Here is a 15,249-nt window from a genome sequence, read left to right as displayed (position 1 = left end):
AATTGAGCTGTAAGACTTCTTTATAGAACTCTGTAGTCCTGGAAACAAGTCCCTTTGATAGATGATATGCAACTATTTTGTTCTATTGGGGAGGGGGTGTCTTTTTTACTTCCTTGTCAGCACAAAAGTTTAAAAGGTTGGTGAAGTCCAATCTTATTTACTTTTCCCTTTTGTCCTTGTTCCTTCCCAGCCTGTTTCTAAAAGGGTAACTGACCTCAGCCCAGCCTCATTTCTCCAGCTGTGATGCTCAGTTCACACAGAAGCTGTACTACTGAGCAGTCATGGCACCCAGGCTGATGATGGACCTCTGGAGTTCAAATCCTAGCTTATTTACAGTAACCTTGGGCCAGCTACTTAACCTTTCTGTGCTTTCATTTCTTCATCTGTAAAACATGGATAAATAATGCTTGCCTCATACATCACTAAGGCTCAAATAAGTACACTCATATAAAGTACTTGGAACAGTGTGTGTCACTGGTAAATATCTGTCATAACAGAATTATTGTTGGGTGCTGGCTATGGTGCTACAGTAGTATTGCTACAGCTATATTTGATTTCTCCTGTCCCTATCCAAGTATCTCCTACAGCAGTGTGGTTGTTGATGCTATACTCTTCCAGCTTGCAAGATGGGCACTGTTCCCGGTGTGTACCAGGTGAGGCCAGGAAGACCCACAGAGCATGCCTGGGCCATGAGCTGGCCACCCATTCCTGGCACCTCTGACACTCCTGCCTGATGATTCTCCACTCTTCCCTCTATAGGTTGCCCCACCGAACGGCCGTCCCCCACTAGGCCAGGTGGAGGGGGTCCCCCCACCCAATGGGCCTGGCCAGGGCCCTGCGCCGCCTGAGCGGCGCCCTGGAATCAGGGGACAACAGGCCAGGCGATGAGGAGGAGGCCGAGCCAGGGCTGTGCCGCAACGGGTGGGCGCCGACGCCATCGGGCCGGCGCCGCGGGCGCTTTGTCAAGAAGGACGGGCATTGCAATGTGCGCTTCGTGAACCTGGGCGGCCAGGGCGCACGCTACCTGAGTGACCTGTTCACCACGTGCGTGGACGTGCGCTGGCGCTGGATGTGCCTGCTCTTCTCCTGCTCCTTCCTGGCCTCCTGGCTGCTCTTCGGCCTGGCCTTCTGGCTCATTGCCTCGCTGCACGGCGACCTGGCCGCGCCGCCACCACCCGCACCCTGCTTCTCGCAGGTGGCCAGCTTCCTGGCCGCCTTCCTCTTCGCGCTGGAGACGCAGACGTCCATCGGCTACGGCGTGCGCAGCGTCACCGAGGAGTGCCCGGCCGCCGTGGCCGCCGTCGTGCTGCAGTGCATCGCCGGCTGCGTGCTCGACGCCTTCGTCGTGGGCGCCGTCATGGCCAAGATGGCCAAGCCCAAGAAGCGCAACGAGACGCTCGTCTTCAGCGAGAACGCCGTGGTGGCGCTGCGCGACCGCCGCCTCTGTCTCATGTGGCGCGTGGGCAACCTGCGCCGCAGCCACCTCGTGGAGGCGCACGTGCGGGCGCAGCTGCTGCAGGTGCGCTGCAGAACCCGGCCACACCCACGGCCACGCCCCCGGGAGGGCTCGTCTCAGGGTGGGGCTGCGAGCCCTGGAGGATGCTGGGAGTTATAGTGCCATAAATGAAACGTACTGCGGGCCTGAAGGGCACCTGGACTACCATTCCCAGCATCCTCTGGGAGCAGGTCACCCTTAGGGACTGAGGCTAGACCCCTGAACATTTATAAGCGGTGGAGACTCGAGGGAGAGGTCTATGACCAGCTCTTCCTGACGCCCTGGACAATTATAGTCCACAGGTCTTGGGGCTATAATGAGGTTCATGTGATTCGAGGATGTATCATCCAAGGGATCGTGGGATCTGTGGGCCTGAACCAGCCCCACGGTACCCGCACAGGCTCTGAACTACCAATCCCAGATGCCGCTGAGGCAGGCAAAGTGCCTGGTTGGGGTCTGATCAGGTGATGCAGCTTTGCTGGTGGTGGGGTCTGTATGGCCCATGGGGACACAGCTTTACAATTCCCAGGGACGCTGGCACAGTGACCTATTACTTGAAACAGGCCTGAACCTGGAGGGATGCTGTCTCTGCCCACGAGTCTGTGGGGCAGTGAGGTGGGGCCTGGGAGGTGGCGATGGAGCCAGGGGGTAGGTGGAGTGAAACTGTCCATCCCCTAACCCCCGCGATAAGATGGATATAGCTGGGTCGGGGAGGAGGGTGGAAGATAGCCCAGGGGCTAGCCTGAGGCAGTGATGGAGTTAGGGGTGGTTGAATGGAGATTGTCTCAATGCCCCTTCTTGTCATCTTAGTTTATCTTTTTCTGGCCAAACGCTGAAAGCCATTTTTCTTGTCCTCTCTTCCTTCTCCACCTTCCTGTTTCTGAATGGCATCCTTGTCTTCTGTTGTCCCTTTCACTTTGTCTGTATCTTGCTGATTTCTGTGTTACTATGCCTTTATCATTGTCTCCCTTTCTTGGTTTCTGTTCCCAAACTTCCTATGTCTCTGACATCTCATGCACCTCCAACCGTGCCATGGATATCTCTCCCAACCCCTTTCTCTGGATCTCTGCCTCACCCCCCCACCCTGGGCCTATATTTCCACCTATCTTTGGGTCCATGTTCTCACCTCTCTATGCCTTTCTCATGCTGTCTCTTTCTCTGTTCATTTCTCTGCTAACCTGCACTCGGCCTTTTCCCTCTTACCCTTTGCTGCAGCCCCGCGTGACCCCAGAGGGTGAGTACATCCCGCTGGACCACCAGGATGTGGACGTGGGCTTTGATGGCGGCACTGATCGCATCTTCCTCGTGTCTCCCATCACCATCGTGCATGAGATTGACTCTGCCAGTCCCCTGTACGAGCTAGGACGTGCCGAGCTGGCCCGGGCTGACTTCGAGCTGGTGGTCATTCTCGAGGGCATGGTTGAGGCTACAGCCATGACCACACAATGTCGCTCGTCCTACCTCCCTGGTGAGCTGCTCTGGGGACATCGTTTTGAGCCAGTCCTCTTCCAGCGTGGTTCCCAGTATGAGGTTGACTATCGCCACTTCCATCGCACATATGAGGTCCCAGGGACACCTGTGTGCAGCGCTAAGGAACTGGATGAACGGGCAGAGCAAGCTTCCCACAGCCCCAAGTCTACATTCCCTGGCTCTCTGGCTGCGTTTTGTTATGAGAATGAACTTGCTCTGAGCTGCTGCCAGGAGGAAGATGAAGAAGAAGAGTCCAAGGATGCAGATGGGGCAGAGGCAGAAGATGGGGCTGCCAGCCCCCGAGTTCTCACACCAACCCTGGCAGTGACTCTGCCCCCATGACACAAGCTGGTGTTTCCACATTTGTGCCCCCTTCTCAGAGGCAACGAGATGGAGAGATGGTGCTCTGTTCTGGGATGGGGGCAGATGGTTCCCCAAGGCCGACAGCCCCTTGGGTAAATTATTATCTAGGTAGACCCTGCCATGCCTGGTGGATTCATCATGGATATACTGGACCTTCATCCCTCTGTGTTCCATGCTTCCATCTGAGACTCCTTTATGAGCCTGAGTCTCAACAGATCAGAGGAATCCAGAATTCTGGACCACTCAAGAGGCAAAGACTAGTAGTTCTAGATTCCTCTGGCTGGCTGTCCCAGGTTGTTGAACAGTCAAGAATCAGTGGTATTGACTACCTCTGGGGGAGGAACTTAACAGTTCTCAAACAGCAACAGGGAACAAGAGTTTGTAGGTCTGAATTGACCTAAAACTCAAGGAACTGTTGTTTCTAGACTCAACCAAATCATGTGTTCTCCAGCACCCAAGGAGAGAAGGCTATGGAATGCCCCAAGTAGTCAAGACTGTCTTGAGTGATGAGAGACAATGACTGAATATCTGGACTGTAAGTCAAGACCTGTGGTTCCAGAAAGCCCAAGAGATGAGATTCTGTGAGTCTAGCTTGATCAGAGAGGGAAGCACTGGTGATTCACAACCAGGTTTGACCTAGAGAGTCAAACCACTCCAGAAATTCAAGAGTTATGTTTCTAAAATGCACAAAGCAATGGAGAGTCTGTGGGTCTGGAAGTACTGAAATGATAGATTGGCAGTTTTTGATATTAGTTAAACTCCAAACCACTGACTGGCCAACATCCAACCAAAAGGATAATCACTGCTTCGGAATGACTCAGAGTTTGTTTTTAAAGTATCATTCTAGATTGCCCAAAGGAATGTGGATTCTGCAGGTCCTATTGATCACACAGTCAAGGAAGGAGTGGTGATTTTGATATACTGGTTCTGGTTTGCCCAGTGGTATTGAGAATCTCAATGATTCTAGATTGTTAACTGATAGAGCAAACTTCTTTGTGGTTCTGTAATGCCAAAAGGAATCGAGGCTTCAGGGATCTGGAGTTGCCCATTACCAGAGGCCTAGAAATTCTGATCACCTCCAGATGGAGTGCTTGGTAGTTCTTGGAGGTGGGCCCAGGAATTGCTAAGCAGAATTTCTGGGCTGTCCAAGAAGATGAGAGCCCAGGTGAAACCTTGTAGGTAGCAGGGCTGATTAACGAGTAAGGGAAGGGGGAGACACAAGGCTGTTGAGTCTAGAAAGCTCTGGAAACCTACACCTAGTGATGTATATCTATTTCTTAAAGATGTTATACATATATGTATTATATATATATATGATATATATTTCCCCTCATTCCTACAACAAGGTTAGAAATTGAGCATGAGCTAATTGGAACCGAGTCCTTACAAGGATCTGGGAGGCTTTGCTGTAAATCTCAACTTAGCACCAACTTACTGTGTGACCTAGGGCAAATAACTCCCCTCCACATCAGTTTCCCCATCTGTAAAACAGGGCATTGAAACTTGACATTCTCCAAGGACCCTTCCAGCAGGATGGCTTCTCATCTTACTGAAGGTTGTGGTGGGGGTGAGAGTCTCCCCAGCCCTGGAACGCTGAGATGGGAGATACTCATGGAGACTGGCTCTGAACTTGGTATCTAAGTCACAGGGCAGACGGCAGGCGAGGGGTATGATGTGGGCTGTGGTCCAGGGCCAAAATCAACACTTCCCCGGTCCAGCTTGCTGGGTGGGGAGGGGCTGGGGAAGGAGAAAGGGGTAGCTCTGATGCCAGCGCTCTTCCCACTGTGGGGGAAGCCTGTGTTTTAGGGGGAGATCTGTCCCTCAGATTAAAGAACTGGGAGACTTGGTGGGTGTGTCTGTGAATGTTTCCGGGGCACGGGTCCTCAGGCTTGCCCTTCTGCCCATGTTCCCATCTACCTGAGTGCCCCGGAGGCTTGGAGCCAGCCACAGAGGGAGCCAGGGCCAGTGAGAAGGGCACCTCGCACCCCTGTGTCCCAGGACTGAAGACAGGCACTGTCATTGCCTGTCAGCCTGCTTACGTGTTGCCTCAACCCAGGCCCCAACTTCTGGCCTCCCCAACCCCCTCTCATCCTTCGGTAATAACCGGATGGGATTAATTAGTGGGCTGCTCTCTCCCAGCCCAGCGTGTCTGAGGTAGGGAGGGGCACAACGGAAACACAGAGGTGGGCAAGGGTATTAAGATGGTAGTGAAGGGAGGGGGTGTGTCTGTTGGGAAAGAGAGAAGGGGGCAGGGCTGGTACGACCGGGGTCTCCACTGGGGGTGTGGGGGGGCAAGGTCTGAGCCTCTCAGAAAGGTCAGCGAAGGGATTAAGAGGCTCCGTGTCTAATCCGACAGCTTAACCAAGCCCTGGCCCTGAATCCGACCCCACTTGCCCAGCCCAGGGGCGACCAATGAGGGCGATGCTCAGACAGCACCTCAGCCCCAGTTCAGCAGGGCTCAGCTTCCCCACCGGGCCCGGACGTTGCACCGGCTTTCCCAGCAAGGTATGGGAAGGAGAGGCTGGGGAAGGGAGGTGGAACCGTCTCAGAGGAAGGAAAGGACTCGGAGGGAGGAAGGATGCTGAGAAAAGGGGTGTTTTCTTACGGGGGAGGATGCTAAGGGGAAGGGTTTGGAGGAGGATGCTAAACTGGGGGGGGAGGAGTTTAAGAGGACGCATGGAGCATTGAGGGGAGGGGAGAGGGGGAGAGCCTGAGGAGCAGAAGGGGCCAGGAAGGCGCAGCCTGTAGCCTCCTATTGTCTCAGTCTCCAGGACAGATCCCCAATAGCAGAGCATTTAGGAGAAAGAGCTGATGACTACGCAGGAGGGCGTAAAATAAATAAATAAATAAAGAGGGTGTGGAAAGAGGAGGGGCCTGAGAGGAGAAAGGCCATAAGGAAGGTGAGCCAAGCGGCACCCGGTTGCATGGCAACCGCTGAGGTCAAAAGCAAGCCTAGTCTGCTAGGAGGTGTGGCTCAAAGGAACAACCGACAGCTGTGGCCCCACCCCTTGGCAACAGACCTAACAAAAGTACCACCCCAACCACCCCCCCACCAACAATTCATTACTAGAGGCGGGGCATGGTTGAACAAGTCTTGTGTCCAGAGCCCGAGCGCAGGCGCACTTCTCTAGGTTCCCGCACATTACCACCTCCATGCAACTCATTTCCAAGGCTTCTCATTGGTGGGCACTCCTGCAAAGAGCATTCTTTTGCTCCGGAGGCGGGGCCTGGCGCCCTGACCGCGCTCCGATTGGCCCCACCGACCGTCTACCCCCAGCCCGACATTCCTATCTCAGCTCCTCATGCGCCCATTGGTGCTGGAGGACGGTCCTTCGGTGTCGGGGGCGGGGCAAACGAGAGGCCACGCCGTGGATTGGACAGTGTCAAAACGAGGGGCGGTCCCTACCGGCGGGGCGGTTGGGAGGCGAAGGGAGAGTCTTTTCAGCGCTGAGGACTGGCGCTGAGGAGGCGGCGGTGGCTCCCGGGGCGTTTGAGCGGGCTCACCCGAGCCCGCGGGCCAACGAGGATCCCGGTCCGACCGGCGGCACCGCCCCGGACTCCCCGCGGGCCTTCCTAGCCGCCATGGAGGACGGTGTCTATGGTAGGTCGGGGAGGGGCGGGGCCGGCCGGGAGCGGATGGGGCGTCTGGTCCCAAGCGTTCCGCGGCGGGTGTCCCCCACAGCCCCCGTCCGGCGTGCGCCGCCCCAACTGCGCGGCCCCGTCGTCGCCCCGCTTTTGTGGAGTGCGGGACGGGCTTCCGGCGAAGCCCGAGAGCGAAGCCTTCCAGGCCATTGTTTGGGCTGAGCCTGTTTCCGGTGGCGGCGGGAGGGGGCGGGATGGAGCGGGGAGGCGAGGCCGGTCGAGCCCGGTGCCTGCCGGGAGCGGGGCGGGGAGGAACCTTCGGGGCTTCGCAGGGCCCGCGGAGGCGGGGGCGGGGACCCCCAATGCCCCGCCCCCCGGTCCCAACCCCTACAGCCTGTCACCAGCTGGCCCCGCCTTAGCTATTCCCATGGACCCGGGAGTCCGGCTGCCCGGCCCCATCTTCGCTCAGGACCGGAGAGCCCGGGCCCCCGCCACTTCGCCAGTAATGGAGTCAGAAAACCAAGGCCTCAGCCCCCTCCCAAGTAATGGACCTGGAAGTTCGGGCTCCCGGTCCCCCTCTCTCTCAGACCCAGGAGCCCGGAGTCCTCTCCTTCCCCAGCACTTCCTTCCCTAGATGGAAGAACTCAGCCTCCAGCCCCTTCCTCCTTCAGACACCAGGCATCCCAGCCTCCCAGCCTGCCTTTCCTCAGACACAGGAGTCAGCACCCTCATTCGTATTCTCCCCCAGGACCTAGGGAGTCCTGCCTGCCCCGAGCTCCATCCTTCCCCCAGATTGTAAGAATCCAGGTCCTGGAGCCCCGAGACCTGATCTCTGCCCTTGACTTCTGCCTGTAGAACCCCCAGACCTGACTCCAGAGGAACGGATGGAGCTGGAGAACATCCGACGGCGGAAGCAGGAGCTGTTGGTGGAGATCCAGCGCCTGCGGGAAGAGCTTAGCGAAGCCATGAGCGAGGTGGAGGGTCTGGAGGCCAATGAGGGCAGGTGAGGGCTGGGACTGGGGCTGTGGGGGCCTGGGCTAGAACTGCCCAGGTACTGACCCGCCACCCCCTACCCTCTGCCCCTGCAGTAAGACCTTGCAGCGGAACCGGAAGATGGCAATGGGCAGGAAGAAGTTCAATATGGACCCTAAGAAGGTGCTTTGGGACCTTGGGAGCTGGGATCCATTTGGGGGTTCTGGCACCAGCCTGTGGAAGTGTGATGGTTACAGACAGGTTTACTGTGGGTGGTTACACACTGGATCCTAATCCCTGGATTCACGTATTCATTTGTTCGTTTGTTTATTCTGTAAACCGTAACCAAATGGTCCAGCCTCCTTGCCTTTGCTTGGGTTGTATCCCTGCCTATAAGGGCCTTTTCTCCTTTCTATTCATATTTCTGAACCCACTTTTGGTATCACCTTAGATCCTGAGAGGAGCTTGAGTCTGGTAGGGAACATGGACAGGACCATGCACAAAGGGTTAACCAGTACTGTGACAGAGGGAAGTACCAGAGCTGCAGACACAAGAAGGGAGCCTGGTAGAGTTAGGGAGGGCTTCCCTGAGGAAGTGACATTCCAGGCAGTTTTGACTGATGGTTAAATGTTCGTGGGGTGAAGGAAGAATGTTGCTTCAGTCCATCATTCATTCAGCACCCATATCTCAAGGCCTCCTATGGGCTGTCTCTGCCCTAGGCGGTGTCAGAGATCTCCCCAGTTGTTAGACTCTGCCTGACCCTCAGGAAGCTCTTGACACAGCACCCACACCCAGAGCAGTGGATCACGAGAATGGAGATCCTCATGGTGCAGGAAGGGCCAGAGAAGCCCCAGCCCAGCCTGGGGCCTGGCCTTCAGAACCCTTAACTGTCTGCTAGCAGTTTTCCCTTTATTATTCTTGCCGAAAACAATTGTAGTTTGTCCCAGTCATTCAAGAAGCATGTATTGGGTATCTGGTTTTTTCGCTTGGCCCTGGTTTTAGTGCTGGAATTAACCAGCAAAGGCAGAGGGAATAGCAGATGCAAAGGCCACGAGGGCAGGGAGGTGATGGAAGGACTGGGAGGAGCCTGAAGGGGAAACCTGGCCCTTCCCTGTTTGGGGGAGGGGGAAGGGGTTCCTGGGGGTGTTAACAATGGGCAGGTGGGCTCCACCACCACCAGGGTGGTCTAGCCCCAGCCCTGAGACCCAGCTCCTACCTTTCAGGGCATCCAGTTCTTGGTGGAGAATGAACTTCTGCAGAATACACCCGAGGAGATCGCCCGCTTCTTGTACAAAGGCGAGGGACTGAACAAGACGGCCATTGGGGACTACCTGGGGGAGAGGTGAGAGCACCTGCGGGTCCTCCCTGTCCCCCATGCCCCCAGCTCCTGCCCTCATGCAGTCAAACTAGGGTTCTCAGCCCATGACCCTGCCATGAGCATGTGCTGAGCACTGCCCCCACCCCCAGCCCCCTGGTGCCAGGTCTGCAATGGGGGCCGGGCAGACACTGCCCACACTGTTTGGAAGCAGCCACTATCTCCCAGGGCTTTGCTTCAGGTCTCCTCCCACACCAACCTCCCCAAACTCCTTTCTGTTTGTAAATCTGTCCCTGTCCTCCTAGGGAAGAGCTGAACCTGGCGGTGCTCCACGCCTTTGTGGATCTGCATGAATTCACCGACCTCAATCTGGTACAAGCCCTTAGGTGAGGGCGAGGGGTTGGGAGGGCAGGTGTGCATCTATTGGGACTTTCTGAGTTGCAAATTAATTACTCATGTAATGACTACTTAAGGTGCTCAGAGGGTCAGGAAGTTAACTTTAGCTCCTGGTTATGCTTCCCACTGTGTTGGCACTGCTCTCTGCAGACCCTCCTCCCACATGAAAACAGAAGTTTCTAGCAACCATTAGACCTACAGAGCAACCTCAGCAGAAAAATAGAAGCAGTTGCTATATAAGTCCTTCAAAATTCTCAGAGGTGGTGCTCATTAGTCAGATAATCACATATCTATCCTTGAAACAACTGTTGAGTCCAGGAGAGATTTGGAGTTCTTATTGGCCAGTTCCAAACACAGGTACTGACCGTGGGGGAGGGGGTCCTGCCAGCCCGCCATCCATACCCGGCCCCTCCTCTTACAGGCAGTTTCTATGGAGCTTCCGCCTCCCTGGAGAGGCCCAGAAAATCGACCGGATGATGGAGGCCTTCGCCCAGAGATACTGCCTGTGCAACCCTGGGGTTTTCCAGTCCACAGGTGGGAGCCCGGGCTCCAGGGTCTGAGGGAGGAAGGGCTGGGGGCCTGGCTCCTCCCCTAACTGGGTCAGAGAGGAGGGGCTGGGGGCCTGGCTCCTCCCCTAACTGGGTCAGGGAGGAGGGGCTGGGGGCCTGGCTCCTCCCCTAACTGGGTCAGAGAGGAGGGGCTGGGGGCCTGGCTCCTGCCCCCCGGGTCAGGGAGGAGGGGCTGGGGGCCTGGCTCCTCCCCTAACTGGGTCAGAGAGGAGGGGCTGGGGGCCTGGCTCCTGCCCCCCCGGGTCAGAGAAGAGAGGCTGGGGCTCACAGATCCAGGTCCTCACCTGGCCCGTCGCGTTACAGACACCTGCTACGTGCTGTCCTTTGCGGTCATCATGCTGAACACCAGTCTGCACAACCCCAACGTCCGGGACAAGCCAGGCCTGGAGCGCTTTGTGGCCATGAACCGGGGCATCAACGAGGGCGGGGACCTGCCAGAGGAGCTGCTCAGGGTCAGGCCCCCTCTCCTCGCCACACAGCCCCTCAGCCCTGGTCCCCTTCCCTCTGGAACCTGCTCGGGGTCTCCTCATGCCCACCTCTCCTGGCTGCACGCCCAGGACTCCTGCCCTGCCCACAGACCTCCTGGTCACACCACTTTATCCCTCTTTCCGTCTCCCCTTATCTCTGTTCTTCTGAGGGTCTGGCTCTCAGTTCTCTCTTTTCCTTGGCCTGTCTGTTTTTTTTCTTAGTCACTCTCTGGCATCTTTCAGGTCTGGGTCCTTCCATGCCCCATCAGGCCGTGTCTTTCTCTCTCTAAGATTGTGTCAGGTCCTTGCTCCTGTGTGTCGTCTCTATTTTTCCTCTCTTCCTTTTTTCTCCTTTCTGGATCCCTCTACCCTTCCTGCCTTCCCCTCACCACCCTCCCCAGCCTCCTTTCTCTCTCCCTGCAGGGACCGCCCCCCTCACCCCCCCATCCCCCTCATTTAGCCCCCCTGGCTGCTGTACCGCCCCCACCCCCATCACCCCCACGAAGCAACCCCATGAGTCCCAGGCCCTGTAATGACTGGCCCGGTCCTCGTCCCTCAGAACCTCTACGACAGCATTCGGAACGAGCCCTTCAAGATCCCGGAGGACGATGGCAACGACCTGACCCACACCTTCTTCAACCCGGACCGCGAGGGCTGGCTCCTTAAGCTGGGTATGTCCCCTGCAGACCCTGCTGCTGCCTCTGCAGGCGGAAGAGGGGGTCCTAGACTCTGAACTCGGCTTCCCTATGTATGCTGTGTGATCTCAGGCGAGTGGCTCGACCTCTCTGAGTTTCAGTTTCTCTCTCTGAGAGATGGGACTGAAATCAGGAGCAAGCCTGTGATGGGCCCAAGCACAGGGCCTGACGTGTAGTAAGTTCCCTTAATCCCCTGTCTGTACCCAACAAGTGTTTCGCAGCTGTCTCTGAGTCAGGCATTGTCCAGGAGCTGAGGACTCACTATGAGAACCAGGTAGCACAGTCCCCACCTAATAGAAGGATAGTCAGTCAGGCTACTACAGCTGCAGTGAATGTAGCTAACCAAACCTAGCCCTCAGGGACCGGACACCCAGGAACCCCCATCTTGCTTGGCAAGAGCTCCCAGTGGTCCAGGATCCAGGGAGGGCAAGCTCCACTCTGTACTCTGTTGTCTGAGCATCCAGCCAGTGGCATGGTGACTATTCCCAGTGTCACATCTTCCCCAGAGCACCACTCATAGATAGAGAAAGGCCTGCCTCGCCCAGCTGGGAAACTTGTCCCAAGGGCTTTTAACCCTTGGCTTTTGGATGGAAAGAAAGGAGTCTGGCCTGACTTAGGTGAATGAGAGTCCCAGGTGAGGTGGTCGGGGTGGGGGTGGGGGTCCACCTTGAAACATGAGCTGCCAGCACTTTCAGGGCCAGCCAGCAGGGGTCCTGCGCAGACATTCCCCTGGTGTTGCTGCTCACTGTGCAGGAGCATCACAGGGCGGGGGAGGGGTGTGTGTGCTTTGGAAATCCCAAGTAATTGAATCAGAATCTCAAGGACAGGATGGGCTGTCAGTCATTTTGCAAGCCCCCAGGTCTCTCATATGCAGCCAGGGTTGAGAACCACTGGCTTGGAGCAGTCCTGGGAAGTTAGGTGCCACCTGAGTCTTGGCTATGGCTATAAGGGGACAGGCAGCAGAGGAGGAGTCACCATCCAAGGCCACACTGGAGGTGGCATGGGGGTAGTAGGGGTGAGGAAGGTTTTTTCTTGGAGGCCAGGACAGCGATGACTTTTGACTTCCCCATGGGTCTCAGGAGGCCACCATGTGGAATCCAGCCCCTAAACCAGGCCACTGCCTCTTCCTGCAGAGTTGCAGACCACTTCCTAACCCACGTGCTGACCCAGATCCCTGTATCAGATCTGGGGAGGCTGATGGAACTGGGTCTGTAGGGATGAGAGAGGGAGCCTGGGGGAAACGGGGCACCACTGGCAGGGAGTGAGTAGAAAAGACAGGCACCAGGCTCTCTCCCCTCACACCTGTCTCCCCAGCAGGAGCGCTCCCCACTTTCCAAAGGAGGAAGTTGAGGCTGAGTGCAGAATATCAGTCAGCACCAATAGCCACTGGCCAGGTAGAGGTGGTCTCAGGCCTGAGTCTGACCAGGCCACTCTTAGTGAGAAGGAAGGTCTCCCTTCCCTAGAACATGCTGCGCCAGGGAGGGGAGGTGGTGACAGTCACCATTATTCACATGGAACCCAGACACAGCTCACCTCACTGAGATGGAGGCCCTAACACGTCTCCAAACCTCCCCCTTTCCAGATTGGAGTGCAGAGAGGGAAGAGATCGTTCCAGGGTCACACGGCCAGTTTGTGCTAGGGGCATATGAGCCCCCACTCCCACGTTTGGGGGTGTTTCCCTCCTCCCTTTGTGGGTCTGACTTCTCGGGTGGAAACGCCTTCAGGCCCAGGACCTGTCCTGGGGGTGGACTGGAGCCCTGCATCAATACCGGCCCGACAATGGCCTCCGCTGGGACTCAAGTTCCCTGGCCTCCCTGGGAGGAAGGGGGGCTGGACACTCCCCCCCTATGTGGGTGTAACTGGTTTTCTTCCCTCTCTCTCCCTCCCACCCTCTCTGTGATTCCCTCCACTTTGTTTCCATCTCTGCCTGCCCCACCCTGGCACACTCCACCCTGCTCACCCTCTTTCTGTGGCCCTGCGCCTCTTTGGGGTACCCCACTCTTCTGCCTTCCCTTCTCCTGCGCCTGGTCCTGCCTGCTTTCTCGCTGTCTGCCCCAGGAGGTAGGTACCCAGCGGGGCCTTGCGCCCCGACACCAGTCTAGGGGAGAGGGCTGCCCAGGCCTGGGCCCCGGAGGCGGGTGGGGGCTGGGTTGACAGGCAGCCTCAAGAGGTGAAGCGTCCAGGTGGGGGTTGACCGATCCCTGGGGCCCAAGCTCCCCTGTCCCTGCTTGCCTGTCTCCCCAGGCACTGGCTTCATCCTAGACCTTGAGAGCCCCTCCTTTCCTGCTCTACCTTGCACTCCCCTCCCAGCCCTCCCAGAGGCCCTGTCCCCCCTGTTGAGCCCAGGCCCCCTCCCACCCCTTCCCTTTCAGGGGGCCGGGTGAAGACATGGAAGAGGCGCTGGTTCATCCTCACGGACAACTGCCTCTACTATTTTGAGTACACTACGGTGAGGTGGGGCTGGGCTGGGCTGGGGCGCTGGAGAGGAGGGGCTGGGGGCTGGAACGCCCGGGTCTGAGAGGGGAAGGGGACTAGGGCTCCCGGGGCTAAAAGTGGGGACTTGAGGGTCTAAGTTCTGTCCATCTTGTCCTTCAGGACAAGGAGCCCCGAGGAATCATCCCTCTGGAGAATCTGAGCATCCGGGAGGTGGATGATCCCCGGAAACCAGTAAGGCCCTCCTGATCCTTTCCTGCCACGTGCTCTTTGGCCCCAGGGCCAGCTCTTATCAGCGGTCCCTCCCTTCTCCCATCTCCCCAGAACTGCTTTGAGCTTTACATCCCCAACAACAAGGGGCAGCTCATCAAAGCCTGCAAAACGGAGGCCGATGGGCGGGTGGTCGAGGGCAACCACATGGTGTACCGGATCTCAGCCCCCACGCAGGAGGAGAAGGACGAGTGGATCAAGTCCATCCAGTGAGCCTGGGCCCTGGGGGAGGGGCTGGGGCCTGACGGCTGGGGTCCAAGGGAGGATGGGGGTGGGGTCCGGCCTCTTTGGCCCTCACCCGGGGGTCCCTCTTCTGCAGGGCAGCTGTGAGCGTGGACCCCTTCTATGAGATGCTGGCAGCGAGGAAGAAGAGGATTTCTGTCAAGAAGAAGCAGGAGCAACCCTGACCCCCTGCCCTGTACTCCATTATTTATTGCGGAGCTGCCCCGCCTGGGTGGCCGGACCCCTGGGCCCTGGGGCTATGGATCCTGGTTCCCCGTTTGGAAAATGCACCACCTGTAGCTCCTCATTATTTGTAATTACTGCGCTATTGGTAATACTATTAATTATTTAACCCCTTGTGGCTTGTGGACCTCCTCATTTCTTAGGGTTGGCAGAGTCGAGGTGCTTGGTGGAGCCAGCCAGCCGGCAGTACCGTTGATGAGTTGTGGGAGCGCTGGGCCATTGCAGACGCCATCGCTGCCCCTTGGCCCTCAGGAAGCCGCTGGGCTGCGGGGGTCAACTGTGGGACTAAAGTGAGACATTTAATTTGAATGGAACTAGTGTTGAGTTAGAGTTAGCCGCTCAGGGATGGGGTGCAGAAGGTTCCAGGGGCCATGTCCAGCCTTTACAACAGATGTGCGCTGACCTGACAGCCGTAGGCCAGGCAGGCACTTGTCCCCACTTCTGCTCCTTAGGGAGTTTATATCTTCGAGGGGGCCGGTATCTGCTGGGCGTGTGAGCGCGGCTGACTGCAGGGCTGTAAGAGCTTACAAAGGGCCTCCCAGACAGGGTCTGAAGGATGAGTGAGGAGGGAGAGGCGCAGTCCTGGGTTCAGTGGCCGATGCTGCTGACTGCACGTCCCTGGTCGTGGCCTGGCTCTGCCTTTTGAGGCAGGCTGGGGGTCTGCCTAGGAGGGGCGGTGGGCCGACTCGGGGGGTGTTGTGACCGGTTTCTCTCCTCTCAGAGGACACTGCAGCAAGGAGATGGTCGGGAACCCGCA

The 15,249-nt window shown here is 57.3% G+C and overlaps 2 protein-coding genes across 3 annotated transcripts; both read left to right on the top strand.

Moving 5' to 3' along the window:
• Positions 1-802: 802 nt before the first annotated feature.
• Positions 803-3,369, top strand: KCNJ14 (potassium inwardly rectifying channel subfamily J member 14). Its single transcript, XM_077131268.1, has 2 exons — positions 803-1,519; positions 2,711-3,369. Exons 1-2 carry the CDS (start codon positions 818-820, stop codon positions 3,305-3,307), a joined length of 1,299 nt encoding a protein of 432 aa, XP_076987383.1. The 5' UTR covers positions 803-817; the 3' UTR covers positions 3,308-3,369.
• Positions 3,370-6,705: 3,336 nt separating this feature from the next.
• CYTH2 (cytohesin 2) lies at positions 6,706-14,607 on the top strand. Of its 2 annotated transcripts, none has more exons than XM_077131266.1 (12): positions 6,706-6,929; positions 7,766-7,913; positions 7,999-8,065; positions 9,106-9,224; positions 9,503-9,583; positions 10,015-10,127; positions 10,466-10,614; positions 11,189-11,300; positions 13,697-13,773; positions 13,920-13,991; positions 14,082-14,236; positions 14,347-14,607. In XM_077131266.1, the coding sequence occupies exons 1-12, from the start codon at positions 6,911-6,913 to the stop codon at positions 14,432-14,434; spliced, it is 1,200 nt and encodes a 399-aa protein (XP_076987381.1). In that variant the 5' UTR covers positions 6,706-6,910; the 3' UTR covers positions 14,435-14,607. The 2 variants fall into 2 exon arrangements, with proteins under 2 accessions (XP_076987381.1, XP_076987382.1); XM_077131267.1 differs by lacking the exon at positions 6,706-6,929 and adding an exon at positions 7,212-7,452 and having other exon boundaries at positions 11,189-11,301; positions 13,695-13,773.
• The last annotated feature ends 642 nt before the right edge of the window (positions 14,608-15,249 follow it).

This window comes from Tamandua tetradactyla, chromosome 16 (assembly GCF_023851605.1).
Source record: "Tamandua tetradactyla isolate mTamTet1 chromosome 16, mTamTet1.pri, whole genome shotgun sequence".
NCBI classification, from domain to species: Eukaryota; Metazoa; Chordata; class Mammalia; order Pilosa; family Myrmecophagidae; genus Tamandua; species Tamandua tetradactyla.
This window is presented reverse-complemented; position numbering and strand designations above follow the sequence as displayed.